Here is an 18,410-nt window from a genome sequence, read left to right as displayed (position 1 = left end):
CGCCGCCGGCGCTGCCCCGGAGCGCGGCCCCCGCCGCGCCGCGGGCGCCAGATCTGAGCGCCCGACCCCCCATGCCTCCTCCCCCGCGCCAGATCCGCCTCGCCTAGCCCAGCCTATCCCCGACCGCCCCGACGGGGACCGAGGCTGGTCCGCCCGCCGCAGCAGCCAGCCAGCCATGGAGGACGCGGCCAGGTACGCGCACAGCCCGGCCCACCTGGCCGTCTACCGGCGGGACCACGCGGCGCTGCGAACCCTCGTCGCGGCCCTCCCCCGCCTGCCACGCGCGGGCGAGGTCACCACCGAGGCGGAGTCGATCGCGGGGGAGCGGGTGGCGGACGCGGTCTCGGCCGTCATCGACCGCCGCGACGTGCCGCGGAGGGAGACCCCTCTGCACCTCGCCGTGCGCCTCCGCGACCCCATCGCCGCCGACCTGCTCATGTCGGCCGGCGCCGACTGGTCGCTGCAGAACGCCGACGGCTGGTCGGCGCTGCAGGAGGCCGTGTGCACGCGCGAGGACGCCATCGCCACCATCATCGCGCGCCATTACCAGCCGCTCGCCTGGGCCAAGTGGTGCCGCCGGCTCCCCCGGGTGCTCGCCTCCGTCTCCCGCATCCGCGACTTCTACATGGAGATCTCCTTCCACTTCGAGTCCTCCGTCATCCCCTTCATCGGCCGCATCGCGCCCTCCGACACCTACCGCATCTGGAAGCGCGGGGCCGCGCTGCGGGCCGACATGACGCTCGCGGGGTTTGACGGCTTCCGCATCCAGCGCTCCGACCAGACGTTCCTGTTCCTGGGCGATGGGGCGCGGCCGGAGGATGCTGGGGGTAAGGAGCTGCTGCCGGGTTCTCTGATAGTGCTGTCTCATAAGGATAAGGAGATCACTGATGCGCTGGAAGGGGCCGGCGTGCAGCCTACGGAGTCGGAGGTGGCTCATGAGGTGGCATTGATGTCCAAGACGAATATGTATCGCCCCGGGATAGACGTCACGCAGGCGGATCTTGTGCCGCACGTGAATTGGCGCCGGCAGGAGAGGACTGAAGCCGTGGGGCAGTGGAAGGCAAAGGTGTACGATATGTTGAATGTTCTGGTGACCGTCAAGTCGAGACGGGTCCCTGGGGCAATGACAGATGAGGAGCTGTTTGCGATGGATGGCGAGGAGAAAAATGGGAGGAGCGCAGAGCTTGAAACCGAGTTGGATGAAGTCTTGACTGCCGAGGAGAGGAAGCAGCTTGATTCTGCGTTGAGGGGGAACCAGGAGGAGGAATCCGACGATAGGGCCGAGGAAGGTGACAAAGGGGCTGATCATTTGGATGCAAACGGTGCCGGGAAAGACAAGAAGGGGTGGTTTTGGAACGGCAAGAAAGGTGCCAAGAATGATGAGAAGGCACCCAAGGCAGTGAGCAAGGATGAATCAGGTGATGCAGGGAAGGGAAAGGAGAAGGGCAACGGCAAGAAGAAGAAGGGTGGTGTCTCATCTGGGGATTCTAATAAACTCGAAAGTGAGTACAAGAAGGGGTTAAGACCAGTGTTGTGGTTGACACCGGATTTCCCTTTGAAGACGGATGAGCTGATCCCTTTGCTCGATGTACTAGCAAACAAAGTGAAGGCTGTTAGAAGGCTTAGGGAACTCTTGACAACCAAGCTGCCTACAGGCACATTTCCAGTCAAGGTAACCATCTGTCAACATGATTATATTAGCCCGTTTTATTCCAGTCATTTAACGAGCTCTGATTGATTCATTTTCCTGTTTATCTCAAGTCAAAGTTTGCATGCTTATTCTTTCTCAACGGTCTGGGTGCTATGCAACCGTTACTGTGGGATATCTGTTACCAGCCTGACCACCATGCTATGTTGTATTCGTTTTCCCTTGCTGGGATATCTGTGATCATTCACATATAGTGTTGTTTGGACCTCTACTGTGAATTTTTATCTTTTGTTGTTCCTGGCTCTGATCTGAATATCTGAACTAAGGCAATTGCAATGCACACTTACTTTAAGGGGACTCGAAATGTTATAAGGGCAGCTCGCACCCAAGCTATCGAAACACTGAATCCTATATCTTGCACTAACAAGGACACAATCATGAGATGCGGTCTTCACCATCCCCCTGCTTTGCTAGAAAATATGATTATCCTTGTACAGTATTGTCTTTACTTTCACAAAAACAACAAATAATTAAATATAAGCAAACCTTTTCTTTGAAGTTACTGGAGTCAGATAAGGGATTTTATATTTGGGCCAAAACGACAGACACAGCTTATAACATGCAACATATGGTAGACTCTTTCTAGGATTTAGATACATGATGATGTTTTTCTTTTTTTTTACTGCATGCAATTACCTGCTGATATAGAACATTATTGCCTCATACTAGAACCTAGTATGAGTTTTTTTTCCGCACATCTTTTCTGTTGTCTTAAATCAACTTTAAATCTTTTGACAATGCCTAGTGTGTTGTTGCTCCAACAGTCAGTCAGTTAAATCATGTCTTCACATTCCTGTTGAGTTTCCAGAACTTGCATATATTGGATTACCACTCATGGAATTAATGGGCATAGTTTGCTGAACTTGAATTTTGTTGGGTGTTGGTTCTCGTTAGAGGGTTAGAGCTGAATTAATATTGTGCCAATACTAGAGGTTTGTGTTTCAATCCGACTACTTTTAGTATATATAATTTAAAGGCTGATCCTATCTTAGTATCAAAATAACACCAGTACTGCTTGCTACTTGAGGTAACAGCTAACTACTATCTGAACAAGGCAGTACCTTTTTTTTTGCGGGGAACATGGCAGTATTTGAATGCCAAAAACAGCTGATTGCTATCTGAACAAGGCAACAGCTAATTACTATCTGAACAAGGCAACAGCTAATTACTAGCTGAACAAGGCAACAGCTACTTGAGGCAACAGCTAACTACTATCTGTACAAGGCAGAACTTGAATGCTGAAAACAACAATGGTATAGACCATTGGTTTATTTCAAGATACATTTTTAGCCTGGCCTTTTGTCTCAGGCTGAGTTTCATTTCCCTAACTACATGAATTGGAGTATTTTGATCCCATTTGCTCTTGTCTGATGCCGTATTTGGTAATCTTTTTGTGGAACTCTTATATGTACAGCACAAATTGCTGTTTTATATTTTCTACTTAAGGGTCACTCTGGGTGTTTTTATTCTGAATACCAAAATAGGGGAGGGAATGTGCATGTATGATAGACTCTGCATTGTTTGGCTATACCTTGAAGTAGTAATCTCTAACCATGTGTCCTGTGACTTTTCAGATTGCTATCCCTATTGTCCCAACAATACGGGTCATTGTGACATTCACAAAGTTTGAGGAACTACAGCCTCTAGATGAGTTCGCCACCCCACCAACGAGCCCCACGCAGTTCCAGGACGCCAAGTCCAAAGATTCGGAAGGATCTGCGTCATGGTACTCATGGGTCAGAGGGGGCCGTGGTGCGCAGTCTAGCGACAGTGGGGATAGCAAGAGCTGGAAAGATGAGGTCGACCCGTTCCACATACCTTCCGAATACACCTGGGTCGACGCCACCGAGAAGAAACGTAGGATGAAGGCAAAGAAAGCCAAGAGCAGGCGTGGCACAGCCCGGAAACAGTCGTCGAAAAGCACCTCCTCGGAAGGGGGCCAGCACCCTATGATGGACGGCTTCGAGTAAAACATTGTTACATCATAGTAAGGTTGCCCCCTGCGTCCGTCCATAAAGATGTTTATTTAGGTGCCGACGGGCGGGGCAGCAGCCCGCCGGGCGCAGACGGACGATGTCGTCCGAGACAACGCCGCGGCTCGGTACCCCGAGGAAAGTACAGGATGGATTTTTATACCCTGCTGCTAGTCTGTAATTCGATTCTTTTCTTTTTTGTCCCCCGCCGCCGCTTTTTCTTCATGTTGGATGTATGTTTGATGATGAATGATGATGATGATGATGATACGGCCTTGTTTGTTGTTGTTGTTTAAAAGATGTGTTTGACAGGTGGAGGGGGCTGTAGTGTTCCCCCCTCCCGCTGTATGAATACTTGGAATATGCGGTCACTTTTTTCTTGCAACAGGGAAGCATCATACTCATGCTTATTTCTTCAAGTTGGATGTATCTTCGTTTCTCCTGCGCCGTATTGTTTTCGCCAACTCTGTTGACTCCTCTACGTCTACATCAAGTTGGATGTAGCTTAAGTAAAATTATTACAGCATAACATAAATAGAAGAGGTAATATCATTGGGAGTCATAGAACTCGTGTTCGATGTTCAGTTTGATGCTAAAACTTTAAAAATACGGATTTGTGGTCATCCAACTTGCGTTCTTGTGCAAATACGGTCACTTTGGTCATATTCAGACGTATCCCGCGCTTACATGGCACCCCAGCCCATTTTTAGTGACTGAAACAGCTCGCCGCATTTTTTCTTTGCAGAAGCACCCTTGCTCTGTATTTAATTAATTTAATTGAGCATAATCCCTCTGTGTGTCCCACTTGTCAGCATGAGGTGGTGTGAAAAATGAAAATAAAAAGTACACGCGCAGAGATTTGAACTCCATACACCTCGGGTACATCCATGCACAAGCAAACCACTACACCAACTACATATTCCTTTTTTTTTGCGGGTGAACTACATATTCCTTACTGTAAAGAGGTAAACCTGATTTTATATTAGACGCAGTTCTTAGATTCCGTTTTTCCTAGGTTCGGCTAGTAAAAACTGGATACCGGAAAATCTCGCCTTTTTTCACCAAAAAGCAATTAAGAAAACTGTTTCAAAATGTATAATGTTTAATTCATACCGTATAGAACTTTGTCATGAGCGAGAATTTTTTATTCCATTTTTTTCGAGAGGGTTGGAAAAATCCGGGTTTCAAAATATCTTGGCCACTCCAGTTTTTATCTACCAAATTTTGAAATGAATTTTGAATTCAAATCTTTTTATCGTCTAAATATATTTAATTTAGCAAAAAAAAAAGTGATGCCTGTTATAGTGGTCAGCTCAACTCCTCTCTTATATAGAAGTTTGCATGTTCAATTCATTGTTACAGTTCGAGACCATTTTTATAAATGAGCATGAATAAAGAAAAATATATTTCACAATACAAGGAATAGAATCGCGGCCCCTGCCACTAAGCTAACTATGTCATTATGATATTGTATGCACACAAAAGTTATTATATTTGACATAGTTTTTGTCGTTTAAATTCAAAATTTCGTGCGACAACATTTTTTCCGGGGACCGCCAAATTTTCTAGGGACTGATCGGTTGTCGAAAATTCGGTCTGAGAGAAAAAGAACCTGAATACGAGTAGTGGTCGTGGACAATATATAAAATCGGGCTTCTCTCTTTACAGGCACTGGTTGGTACTTAGTGTAGCGCTGCAGTGTATCCACGCTTGAGGTTGAGAGATCGAATCTGTTAGGCCACCCTTTTTTGTCACTCAATTCACGTTGGGGCTTCTGTTTGTGATTAAACGAATTTTAGTTGATCATGTTGAACGTCAATCGGCACTGATGGAATGATGTATGGCGGACTATTTTATTGACAGGTCCCGTGTTTGAACCCCATGTGTGCCATCTTTTTTCATTATATTTGGGGGCTTTGTGCGCATTAAATAAATTGTGAGGGAGTCTCTATAAAAAATCCAGCATGCTATGGTCACCTAGTGCCTTGTGCATTCCCAACCACTGATAAGTGGGCCTCCACCGGGCTGGCACGCCATGTGGACTGGCCATGTGGCTGGATACGAGAGGAAGCACCGTATATGCACGCATGGACAAATTATGTGACTATAAATCCGTATTGTTGAAGTTTTAGCATCAAACTAAACATTGAGCGCAAGTTTTATAACTCCCGGTGATATTACTACCTCTAAATAGAACGGATCACTGCTTCTAGCGACCGCAGCAAAGCAGTGCGTGCAAATGATTTGGCCTACACTACGCGTCATCCGGCTGATACGAGGCTATTATATCAGCCGGGTCTACAGCCACACCATCAGGCCGCACTGACGTTCGCACTTTGCTCCAATGTCCTCGTACACGGTTTTCAAAAAAAAAAAAGAGTCCTCGTATACGTTTTTTTTAAAAAAAGAGCCCTCGTACACGCTCACGCGGCTCTCCTTTTAAACGAAAACTCTCCCAAGTCTTTTAGGCTATCTCCAACACCGACCCGTAATCTAGGTACAAAAAAAATATCAGTCGGTAGTTCGTTAAAAAAAATATTTTCTGCCTTGCCAGACCGGCAATCCGAGCCTTCACACCAATATGTCATCACCACCGTGTAGGCCGCCTCCTTCTCCGTCCTCTCCAGCTCATCCTTCAGCTGTTGCAACATCTTGTAACGGACGGCTTGCATGATCGTTCTTACGTCGTCTTTCAAGGTCAACATCTTCGCGTCCTTCGTTGCTCACCTTCTTCTCTTTAAGCATGGTCTACTTCTCTTCGAGCTTAAGCTTCTTCTCGGTCGTCTCCATCAAAGTTAAACCACTCCTTTTCCCCATTGATGTCCGAGCGCTTGACGTATGCCTCATCTTTCTTCGTCAAGATGTCTTTGAATCTCTTTGTCATCTTTGCTGCCGCACCTTTTCGCTTTGTCATCTCATTCTCCCACTTCTTTCCCCGGAACCCTCTTCTAACTTTCTTGGGCGGTTCTTTTGTTGGGTTGGTTGGATCACTGGTTTCTTCCTGTTTGCACGGGCGGCGCTCTTGGCAATGCATAGAATCCATTTGGATCATCCTTGCAACTTCAACCAACAATGTATGAAAGTAAAGTTCTTCTTCTCCAACTTCTTGAACACAGTACCCGCACGAGAAGGCTACAAAATAAAACATTGTCAATGATGACCCACAAGTATAGAAGATCAATCATAGTCCTTCCGATAAGCAAGAATGTCGAATCCAACGAGGAGCAGAAGAAATTAATAAGCGATTTTCAGTAAGGTATTCTCTGCAAGTGTTGTAAGATAATTGTGACAAATAGTTCGATAACAAAACAAGTAGTAGCAAGTAACAAGTAACCAAAGTAGCAAGGTGGCCCAATCAAAAATATTGCTAAGGACAAGCCGGAAGTACTTCTTATAGTGACTAAAGCGTTCTCGAGGACACACGGGAATTCATCTAGTTACTTTCATCATGTTTCATTGATTCACGTTCATTATTTTCGTAAGTTGTTATGTGGGTGGACCGGAGGTAAGGTGTTGTTCTTAAACAAACAACCTACTTATGATTACCCTGTCCATGCAAGCATCCGCAAATATAAGAGAAGAATTAGGATAAATCTAACTATAACATTAAACAAAAGGATCCAAAACAACCTCCTTATGGAACAGCTCATAATCTGGGGCTAATGTTTCCGTCACTCCCGCAACCCAACATCTAGAAACTAATCCCACAATGCATCCCCCTAGGCTCAAACATGATGAAGTGTCATGTAGTCGACCTTCACAAGACATCAGTAGAGGAAAAAGAACATAACATATCATCAAAACATTGAACGAATACCAACTTCAAATTACTTATAACAGGATTTTCCCATGTCCTCAAGAACAAACGGAACTACTCACAAAGCATGATTATGTTTATGATCAGAGAAGATAAATATGTAATTAACAACCTGAACATATAATCTTCCATAAAGTAAACCAACTAGCATCAACTATAAGATGTTATCAACCCTACTAGCACCCCTAGGTACCAATATGAGGTTTAATACGAAGATTGAACACAAAAGATAAACTAGGGCTGGAGATGAGATGGTGCTGGTGAAGATGTTGATGCAGACGAGTCCCCCATGATGAGAGGAGCATTGGTGATGATGATAGCTTCAATTTCCCCCTCCCGGAGGGAAGTTTCATTGGCAGGAGCAAAAGTGCTTCTACCCAGATTCCGCCTCGAGACGGCGGCGGCTCGTCCCGAAAGTCCTCTCTTTATTTTTTTCTAGGGTAAATGACTTCATATAGGAGAAGATGGGCATCGGTTGATCTCCATGGGGCCCATAAGGCACCGGGGGGGGGGGGAGGGTAGGGTGCACCCCCTGCCTTGTGGCCCTACCGAGGTTTATATCTTGTACTTCTTTCTTCCAATATTTTTTATATATTCAGAAATAATTTTCTATAACTTTGTAGGTCATTTGGAGCTCCGAAGAATAGTTATCTCTGTTGTACCATTTTCAGGCCAGAATCTTAGCTGTCGACAATCTCCCTCTTTTGGCGTGTCTTGCATTTTAAGAGAGAAAATACATTAGAATTGCATCAAAAAAGTGAAATATAACTTTTAAACAATAAAAGTAACAATAAGAAAACATGATGCAAAATGGCCGTATCAATCAACAATGCATTCCGGCTAGAAAACTATGCATAGATATCCAGATACAAATTATCAACAAAACAATTCATATCCAGCTAGCGATCTACACAACAATTCATATGCGGTAAGTGATCTACACAACAATGCATATCCGACTACAAAAAAAAATGCATATTCAGAAAGCAATCTACACAATAATGCATATCCGGCCAAAATGATGTACACATATTAACAACTTGCTTGCTCGGTGATTTGCGCACTACTAGGCTACAGTCCGATGAGTTGAATCAAGTGGTCGCAATAATTCGACAGAGCCTCTTGGATGGTGTTGAAGGAAATATGCCCTATAGGCAATAATAAAGTTGTTATTTTATATTTCCTTATATCATGATAAATGTTTATTATTCATGTTAGAATTGTATTAACCGGAAACTTGATACATGTGTGGATACATAGACACCGTGTCCCTAGTAAGCCTCTACTAGACTAGCTCGTTAATCAAAGATGGTTAAGTTTCCTAACCATAGACATGTGTTGTCATTTGATGAACGGGATCACATCATTAGGAGAATGATGTGATGGACAAGACCCATCCGTTAGCTCAGCATGTTGATCGTTCAGTTTTATTGCTATTGCTTTCTTCATGTCAAATACATATTCCTTCGACTATGAGATTATGCAACTCCCGGATACCGGAGGAATACCTTGTGTGCTATCAAACGTCACAACGTAACTGGGTGATCATAAAGATGCTCTACAGGTATCTCCGAAGGTGTTTGTTGGGTTGGCATAGATCGAGATTATGATTTGTCACTCCGAGTATCGGCGAGGTATCTCTGGGCCCTCTCGGTAATGCACATCATAATAAGCCTTGCAAGCATACGACTAATGAGTTAGTTGCGGGATGATGTATTACAGAACGAGTAAAGAGACTTGCCAATAACGAGATTGAACTAGGTATGAAGATACCGACGATCGAATATCGGGCAAGTAACATACCGATGACAAAGGGAATTATGTATGTTGTCATTACGGTTTTGACCGATAAAGATCTTCGTAGAATATGTTGGAACCAATATGAGCATCCAGGTTCTGCTATTGGTTATTGACCGGAGATGTGTCTCGGTCATGCCTACATAGTTCTCGAACCCGTAGGGTCTGCATGCTTAACGTTTGATGACGATTTGTATTATGAGTTATGTGTTTTGGTGACCAAATATTGTTGGAGTCCCGGATGAGATCACGAACATGACGAGGAGTCCGAAAATGGTCAAGAGGTAAAGATTGATATATTGGACGATAGTATTTGGACACCGAAATGGTTTCAGGACGTTTCAGATATTTATGGGAGCACCGAGGGGTTACCGGAACCCCCCGGGGAAGTAATGGGCCATCATGGGCCATAGGGGAAAGAGAAGGGAGCCCATAAGGGGTGGCGCCCCCCATGGGCTATCCGAACTGGACAAGGGGAAGGGGGCGCGGCCCCCCTTTACTTTCCCTCTCTCCCTCTCCTTCCCTCTTTCCCCCTCCATGAGAAGGAAAAAGTGGGGGGGGGGGCGAATCCTACTAGGACTAGAGTCCTAGTAGGACTCCCCCCTCTTGGCGTGCCCCCTGGTGGCAGGTCTCCTCCTCTCCCTCCTTTATATACGTGGGCAGGGCACCCCTTGTAGACACACCAATTGTTCCAAGCCATGTGAGGCGTCTCTCTCCACTGTTTACTCCTACGGTCATATTCACGTAGTGCTTGGGTGAAGCCCTGCGCGGATCACATCACCATCACCGTCACCACGCCGTCGTGCTGACGAAACTCTCCCTCAACCCTCTGCTGGATCAAGAGTTCGAGGGACGTCATCGAGCTGAACGTGTGATGAACTCGGAGGTGCCGTACATTCAGTACTTGATCGATTGGATCACGAAGACGTTCGACTACATCAACCAAATTAATCTAACACTTCCGCTTTTGGTCTACGAGGGTACGTGGACACACTCTCCCCCTCTCGTTGCTAGGCATCTCCTAAATAGATCTTGCGTGATAGTAGGATTTTTTTGAAATTGCATGCTATGTTCCCCAACAGTGGCATCCGAGCCAGGTCTATGCGTAGATGATATGCATGAGTAGAACACAAAGATTTGTGGGCGATCATAGTCATACTGCTTACCACCAACGTCTTACTTTGATTCGGCGGCATTGTTGGATGAAGCGGCCCGGACCAACCTTACATGACCACGTTCATGAGACCGGTTCCACCGACAGACATGCAACTTGTTTTGCATAAAGGTGGCCGGTGGGTGTCTGTTGCTCCAACTTTAGTTGAATCGAGTTTGACTACGACCGGTCCTTGTTGAAGGTTAAAACAACACACTTGACGAAAAATCGTTGTGGATTTGATGCGTAGGTAAGAACGGTTCTTACTAGAAGCCCATAGTAGCCACGTAAAACTTGCAACAACAAAGTAGAGAACGTCTAACTTGTTTTTGCAGGGCATGTTGTGATGTGATATGGTCAAGCCATGATGTATTATACGTTATTGTATGAGATGATCATGTTTTGTAAAAGTTATCGGCAACTGACAGGAGCCTTATGGTTGTCGCTTTATTTTATGAAATGCAATCGCAAGGTAATTGCTTTACTTTATCTCTATGCATTAGCAATAGTTGTAGAAACAATAGTTGGCGAGACGACAACGACGCTACGATGGAGATCAAGGTGTCAAGCCAATGACGATGGAAATCATGACGGTGCTTTGGAGATGGAGATCAAAGGTACAAGATGATGATGACCATATCATGTCACATATTTTGATTGCATGTGATGTTTATCTTTTATGCATCTTATTTTGCTTAGTACGGCGGTAGCATTATAAGATGATCTCGCATTAAAATTTCAAGGTATAAGTGTCTCCCTGAGTAGGCACCGTTGCGACAGTTCGTCGTGCTGAGACACCACGTGATGATCGGGTGTGATAAGCTCTACGTTCACATACAACAGGTGCAAGGCAATTTTGCACGTGTGGAATACTCAGGGTAAACTTGACGAGCCTAGCATGTACAGACATGGCCTCTGAACACTGGAGACTGAAAGGTCGAACGTGAATCATATAGTAGATATGATGAACATAGAGATGTTCACCATTGAAGACAACTCCTCTCACGTGATGATCAGACATGGTTTAGTTGATTTGGATCACGTAATCATTTAGATGACTCGAGAGATGTCTATCTAAGTGGGAGTTCTTAAATAATATGATTAATTGAACTTAATTTATCATGAACTTAGTCCTTATAGTATTTGCATATCTATGTTGTAGATCAATAGCTCGCGTATAGCTCCCCTGTTTTATTTTTGATATGTTCCTAGAGAAAACTAAGTTGAATGATGATAGTAGCAATAATGCGGACTAGGTCCGTGATCTAAGAATTATCCTCATTGTTGCACAGAAGAATTATGTCCTTGATGCACCGCTAGGTGACAGACCTGTTGCAGGAGCTGATGCAGACGTTATGAACGTTTGACAAGCTCGGTATGATGACTACTTGATAGTTTAGTGCGTCATACTTTATGGCTTAAAACCGAGACTTCAAAAACGTTTTGAACGCCATGGAGCATATGAGATGTTCCAAGAGCTGAAATTGGTATTTCAGACTCATGCCTGTGTTAAGAGGTATGAGACCTCTGACAAGTACTTTGCCTACAAGATGGAGGAAAATAGCTCATCTAGTGAGCATGTGCTCAGAATATCTAAGTACTATAGTCACTTGAATCAAGTGGGAGTTAATCTTCTAGATAAGATAGTGACTGACATAGTTTTCTAGTCACTATCACCAAGTTACTAGAACTTCGTGATGAACTATAATATGCAAGGGATAACAGAAACGATTCCCAAGCTCTTCGCGATGATGAAATTGGCAAAGGTAGAAATCAAGAAAAAGCATCAAGTGTTGATGATTGACAAGACCACTAGTTTCAAGTAAAAGATCAAGGGAAAGAAAGGGAACTTCAAGAAGAATGGCAAGCAAGTTGCCACTCCCATGAAGAAGCCCAAAGCTAGACCTAAGCCTAAAACTGAGTGCTTCTACTGCAAAGGGAATGGTCACTGGAAGCGGAACTACTCTAAATACTTGGCGGATAAGAAGGATGGCAAAGTGAAACAAAAGTATATTTGATATACATGTTATTGATGTGTACTTTAATAGTGTTCATAGTAACCCCAGGGTATTTGATACCGGTTCAAATGGTAAGATTAGTAACACGAAACAGGAGTTGCAAAATGAACAGAGACTAGTTAAGGTCAAGGTGACGATGTATGTTGGAAATGATCCCAAGGTTGATAAAATCACCATCACACACTCCTTTTACCTCCGGGATTAGTGTTGAACCTAAAATAAATGTTATTTGGAGTTTGCGTTGAGCATGAATATGATTGGATCATATTTATTGCAATACGGTTATTCATTTAAGTCAAAGAATAATTGTTATTCTGTTTACATGAATAAAACCTTCTATGGTCATACACTTAATATAAATGGTTTATTGAATCTCGATCGTAGTGATACACATATTCATAATATTGATGCCGAAAGATGCAAAGTTGATAATAATAGTGCAACATACTTGTGGCATTGCCGTTTAGGTCATATTGGTGTAAAGCGCATGAAGAAACTCCATGCGGATGGATTTTTGGAATCACTTGATTATGAATCATTTGATACTTGTGAACCATGCCTCATGGGCAAGATGACTAAGACACCGTTCTCCGGAACAATGGAGCGAGCCACTGACTTACTGGAAATAATACATACCGATGTATATGGTCCCATGAATGTTGAGGCTCGTGGCGGGTATCATTATTTTCTAACCTTCACAGATGATTTGAGCAGATATGGGTATATCTACTTAATGAAACACAAGTCTGAAACATGAAAAGTTCAAAGAATTTCAGAGTGAAGAAGAGAATCATCATAACAAGAAAATAAAGTTTCTACGATCTGACCGTGAAGGAAAATATTTGAGTTACGAGTTTGGCCTTCATTTAAAACAATATGGAATAGTTTCACAACTCACGCCACCTGGAACACCACAGCGTAATGGTGTGTCTGAACGTCGTAACCGTATTCTATTAGATATGGTGCGATCTATGATGACTCTTACCAATTTACCACTATCATTTTGGGGTTATGCATTAAAGACAACTTCATTCACGTTAAAGAGGGCACCATCTAAATCTGTTGAGGCGACACCGTATAAACTATGGTTTGGCAAGAAACCTAAGCTGTCGTTTCTTAAAGTTTGGGGTTGCGATGTTTATGTGAAAAAGCTTCAGCCTGATAAGCTCGAACCCAAATCGGAGAAGTGCGTCTTCATAGGATACCCAAAAGAAACTATTGGGTATACCTTCTATCACAGATCCGAAGGCAAGATCTTTGTTACTAAGAATGGATCCTTTCTAGAGAAGGAGTTTCTCTTGAAAGAAGTGAGTGGGAGGAAAGTGAAACTTGATGAGGTAATTGTACCTTCTTTCAAATTGGAAAGTAGTTCATCACAGAAATCAATTCCAGTGATGCCTACACCAACTAGAGAGGAAGCTTGAAAAACTTTAGATCAAGTTACTACCGAATCTCGTAGGTCAACCAGAGCACGTTCCGCACCAGAGTGGTACAGTAATTGATGTCTACTACACAACCTTATTCTTGTAGATGTTGTTGGACCTCCAAGTGCAGAGTTTTGTAGGACAATAGCAAATTTCCCTCAAGTAGATGACCTAAGGTTTATCAATCTGTGGGAGGCGTAGGATGAAGATGGTCTCTCTCAAACAACCCTGCAACCAAATAACAAAGAGTCTCTTGTGTCCCCAACACACCCAATACAATTTAGGTGCACTAGTTCGGCGAAGAGATGGTGATACAAGTGCAATATGGATGGTAGATATAGGTTTTTGTAATCTGAAAATATAAAAACAACAAGGTAGCTAATGATAAAAATGAGAAAAAACGATATTGCAATGCGTTTAAACAAGGCCTAGGGTTCATACTTTCACTAGTGCAAGTTCTCTCAACAAGGATAACATAATTGGATCATATAACTATCCCTCAACATGCAACAAAGAGTCACTCCAAAGTCAGTAATAGCAGAGAACAAATGAAGAGATTATTGTAGGGTATGAAACCACCTCAAAGTTATTCTTTCTGATCGATCTATTCAAGAGTCCGTAGTAAAATAACACAAAGCTATTCTTTCCGTTCAATCTATCCTAGAGTTTGTACTAGAATAACACCTTAAGACACAAATCAACCAAAACCCTAATGTCACCTAGATACTCCAATGTCACCTCAAGTATCCGTGGGTATGATTATACGATATGCATCACACAATCTCAACCCCTATGCATAAGTTCACGAGGTCACGGAACTCGCAAGTTGATCACCAAAACATACATCAAGTGGATCACGTGAATATCCCATTGTCACCACAGATAAGCACATGCAAGACATACATCAAGTGTTCTCAAATCCTTAAAGACTCAATCTGACAAGATAACTTCAAAGGGAAAACTCAATCCATTACAAGAGAGTAGAGGGGCAGAAACATCATAAGATCCAACTATAATAGCAAAGCTCGCGATACATCAAGATCGTGCCGAATCAAGAACACGAGAGAGAGAGATCAAACACATAGCTACTGGTACATACCCTCAGCCCCGAGGGTGAACTACTCCCTCCTCGTCATGGAGAGCGCTGGGATGATGAAGATGGCCACTAGTGAGGGATCCCCCCTCCGGCAGGGTGCTGGAACAGGGTCCCGATTGGTTTTTGGTGGCTACAGAGGCTTGCGGCGGCGGAACTCCCGATCTAGATTATTTTCTGGAGGTTTCTATATTTATAGGAATTTTTGGCGTCGGGAACAAGTCAGGGGGTCCCCGATTCGTCCAGGAGATAGGGCGACGCGCCGGGGGGGGGGGGTGGGTGGGTAGGGTGCGCCCCCACCCTCGTGGACGGCCCGGGACACTTCTGGCCCAACTCTTTTACTTCGAGGGCTTCTTTTGGTCCATAAAAATCATCAAAAATTGGCACATCAATTGGACTCCGTTTGGTATTCCTTTTCTGTAAAACTCAAAAACAAGAAAAAATAGAAACTGGCACTGGGCTCTAGGTTAATAGGTTAGTCCCAAAAATCATATAAAATACCATATAAATGCATATAAAACATCGTAGATGGATAATATAATAACATGGAACAATCAAAAATTATAGATACGTTAAAGACGTATCAAGCATCCCCAAGCTTAATTCCTGCTCGTCCTCGAGTAGGTAAATGATAAAAACGGAAGTTTTGACGTCGAATGGTACCTAGCATAATTATCAATGTAATTCTCTTTATTGTGACATGAATGTTCAGATCCGCAAGATTCAAGACAAAACTTTAATATTGAGATAGAAACAATAATACTTCAAGCATACTAACCAAGCAATTATGTCTTCTCAAAATAACATAGCCAAAGAAAGCTCATCCCAGGGTACGAGCTAGCAGCAGTGTATAAAAATCTATCCTGTGCTTTCCTCGGGTACGAGCCGCGCATTGTCTCAGACGACATCGCTTGTCTGCGCCCGGCGGGCAGCAACCCCGCCGTCGGCACCTAATCTGTACCTAATATTAAAAAAAGGAATGTTTGTCCAATTTTTTTCGTTCACGGTGGGATCCATATAATTTTCGTATGTCCCGTTTCCTCGTGCGAGCGTTTTTTGGTTCTCCCGATTCGTTTCTGTCAAAAAAATAATTGCAGAACGCACAGAGCCGCAATGGGACGGCCCATTAGCGTACAAACAACCCGCGCTTGGAAATTAAAAAAAATCCAAAAAAATTATGTGCCGCAAGGAATCAAACCCAGTATTCATGGTATAGCACTCAGAAAGCTAGCCACTAGACTAAACAAGACTAGATATTTTTATTAGAAGCGTGAAATTTTAAGTTAAGTATGTAGTCGCGTCAGATACTGAGAGGAAAATATTTTTTAAGTGAATATATTTTAGAATGCCAAAATTTTGCAAAGTTGTTAATAATTTTTTTAAAGTCAAACAAGTTTAAAAGAAAAATATTTCTCTTTTTGTTTTGAAAACTGAGTATTTTTAAAAACACAAAAAAAAATTAAACTAGGAGGCACTGTTGTAATTGTTTTGCGAATTTGCAAACATTTTAAAAACACAAATATTTTTGGAAATTTAATTTTGAAATTGCGAACATGTTTTTTGAAAAGAAATTGGGAGGTACTATAGCTAAAATGTTTTAATTTATACTCTATCCATCCAGAAATACTAGTCAAAGGAATGGATGTATCTAAACGTATTTTAGTTCTACATACATTTACTTTTATCAATTTCTACGATAAATAATTTCAGACGGAAGGAGTTGCTAGCAATAAAACTTGGCGAAATTTTGAAATATGCCCACTTGATATATTGTTTTAGTTCAATTTATTAAACTAGGGATATGGAAGGAATTGTTTTCTCTGTCGCGTCTTCAAGTACGACCTGTTTCGCTCGGCTCAGTGAGTCCTGTCAAAATGCATGAAGAGTCCAACTGAACTTTCATGGTCTACCTGACACAAACTACTCAATTTACATGATAACACGGACATATATTATGAAAACAATTCCTTATTTAATATTATCTTAATTTTTTTTCTTATTTGACACTGAAAAACTTTTTCTTCTCTATCTAACAACGAGTCTAAATTTTATGCCTTTTACGACACTTTCGTCTATTTTAAGCCTAAATGACACCTGAAAGAACTCTTTTGCATCTCATGTAATATGTGTGTGCGCGGGACAGTAGCACACATACGCAACATCAGTGTGAGGGCAGTAGGACACACACATTAGCACATACACATGCAGCAACACACACGCACACACACACACACAGCAGCACACACCCGCACGCACACAGCAGCACACACGGACACGCACGCACGCAGCAGCACACAGGCACACGCGCACACATAGCAGCACACTCACAGGCAGCCCACACACGCAGCAGCACACTCACAGACAACACACACGCAGCAGCACGGATGCACACAACACATAGGCACGCAACATCATACACACACAGTAGCAAACACGCATGCGGCGGCACACACACACACACACACATGTGCACACGCACACGCAACAGCACACACGCACGCATACAAACATAGCACATGAGGGCAAAAAGGTGTTTTTAGGTGTCATTTAGGCTTAAAATGGACAAAAGTGTTATAAAAGGCATAAAATTTAGAATCATTGTTAGATACAGAAGAAATTATTTATCGATGTCAAATACGGCATAAACTTTAGATACGGTGTTAAATAAGGAATTATCTCTATATTATGTGCAGTGCTTTTCCGTATTATATTAGCAAGATGATAAAAGAACTTATTTCAACGCTCTTGATCTTCGTCGGACACATAGGCGGCTCAACAATCCAGCTATTAAACCTTGCCAACCTTTGTTTAATGGCTGGTACTATGACCACCAGCGACGAGGATGACAAAGACGACTAGGAGAAATATGTGTCTGATGTTATATTGAAATGGAGGATATGAACCTGATGACGAGGTATTAGTCATGTTTATTATGTTATGGGCATGAGGGTGAGGTGTTTAGCCACGTTTAGAGGGTTGTTTTCTCCCGTTGCAACACATGGACATTTTTGCTAGTAAACATCTTATGGACGGACGCCGGGGCAACCTAAGGCCTCCTTTGGTTTAGAGGAATCTTGTAGGAATTTCATAGGATAGGATTTCTATAGGAAAAATTCCTTTAGAGCCCTTTGGTTTGTAGGAATGGAATCCTATTCCTATGAAGGAATTCTTCCTATCCTCCACATTTTATAGAAAAATAAACATTAGCCTAGACTCAATGGAAAAAATCCTATGATGTGAATCAAAGGGCATCTCCTTTCCTATTCCTACTCATAGGATTTGAGATACATGTCATCTCATTTCCTATGACTTTCTTATTCCTATGATTTTCCTACCCTATGAACCAAAGGAGGCCTATGATGTAACACTGTTTTACTCAAAGCCGTCCATCATAGGGTGCTAGCCCCCTTCCGAGGAGGTGCTTTTT

At 43.1% G+C, this 18,410-nt stretch overlaps 1 protein-coding gene across 1 annotated transcript; it reads left to right on the top strand.

The window, feature by feature from the left end:
• The first annotated feature begins 26 nt into the window (after positions 1-26).
• Positions 27-3,979, top strand: LOC119318451 (ankyrin repeat domain-containing protein 13C-like). The gene is made up of 2 exons (XM_037593010.1): positions 27-1,672; positions 3,283-3,979. Exons 1-2 carry the CDS (start codon positions 176-178, stop codon positions 3,676-3,678), a joined length of 1,893 nt encoding a protein of 630 aa, XP_037448907.1. The 5' UTR covers positions 27-175; the 3' UTR covers positions 3,679-3,979.
• Positions 3,980-18,410: the final 14,431 nt, after the last annotated feature.

The sequence above is a fragment of the Triticum dicoccoides genome, chromosome 6A (assembly GCF_002162155.2).
Source record: "Triticum dicoccoides isolate Atlit2015 ecotype Zavitan chromosome 6A, WEW_v2.0, whole genome shotgun sequence".
Classification (NCBI taxonomy): domain Eukaryota; kingdom Viridiplantae; phylum Streptophyta; class Magnoliopsida; order Poales; family Poaceae; genus Triticum; species Triticum dicoccoides.
Note: the sequence above shows the minus strand (reverse complement) of the source record. Positions and strands in the feature narration are given on the sequence as shown.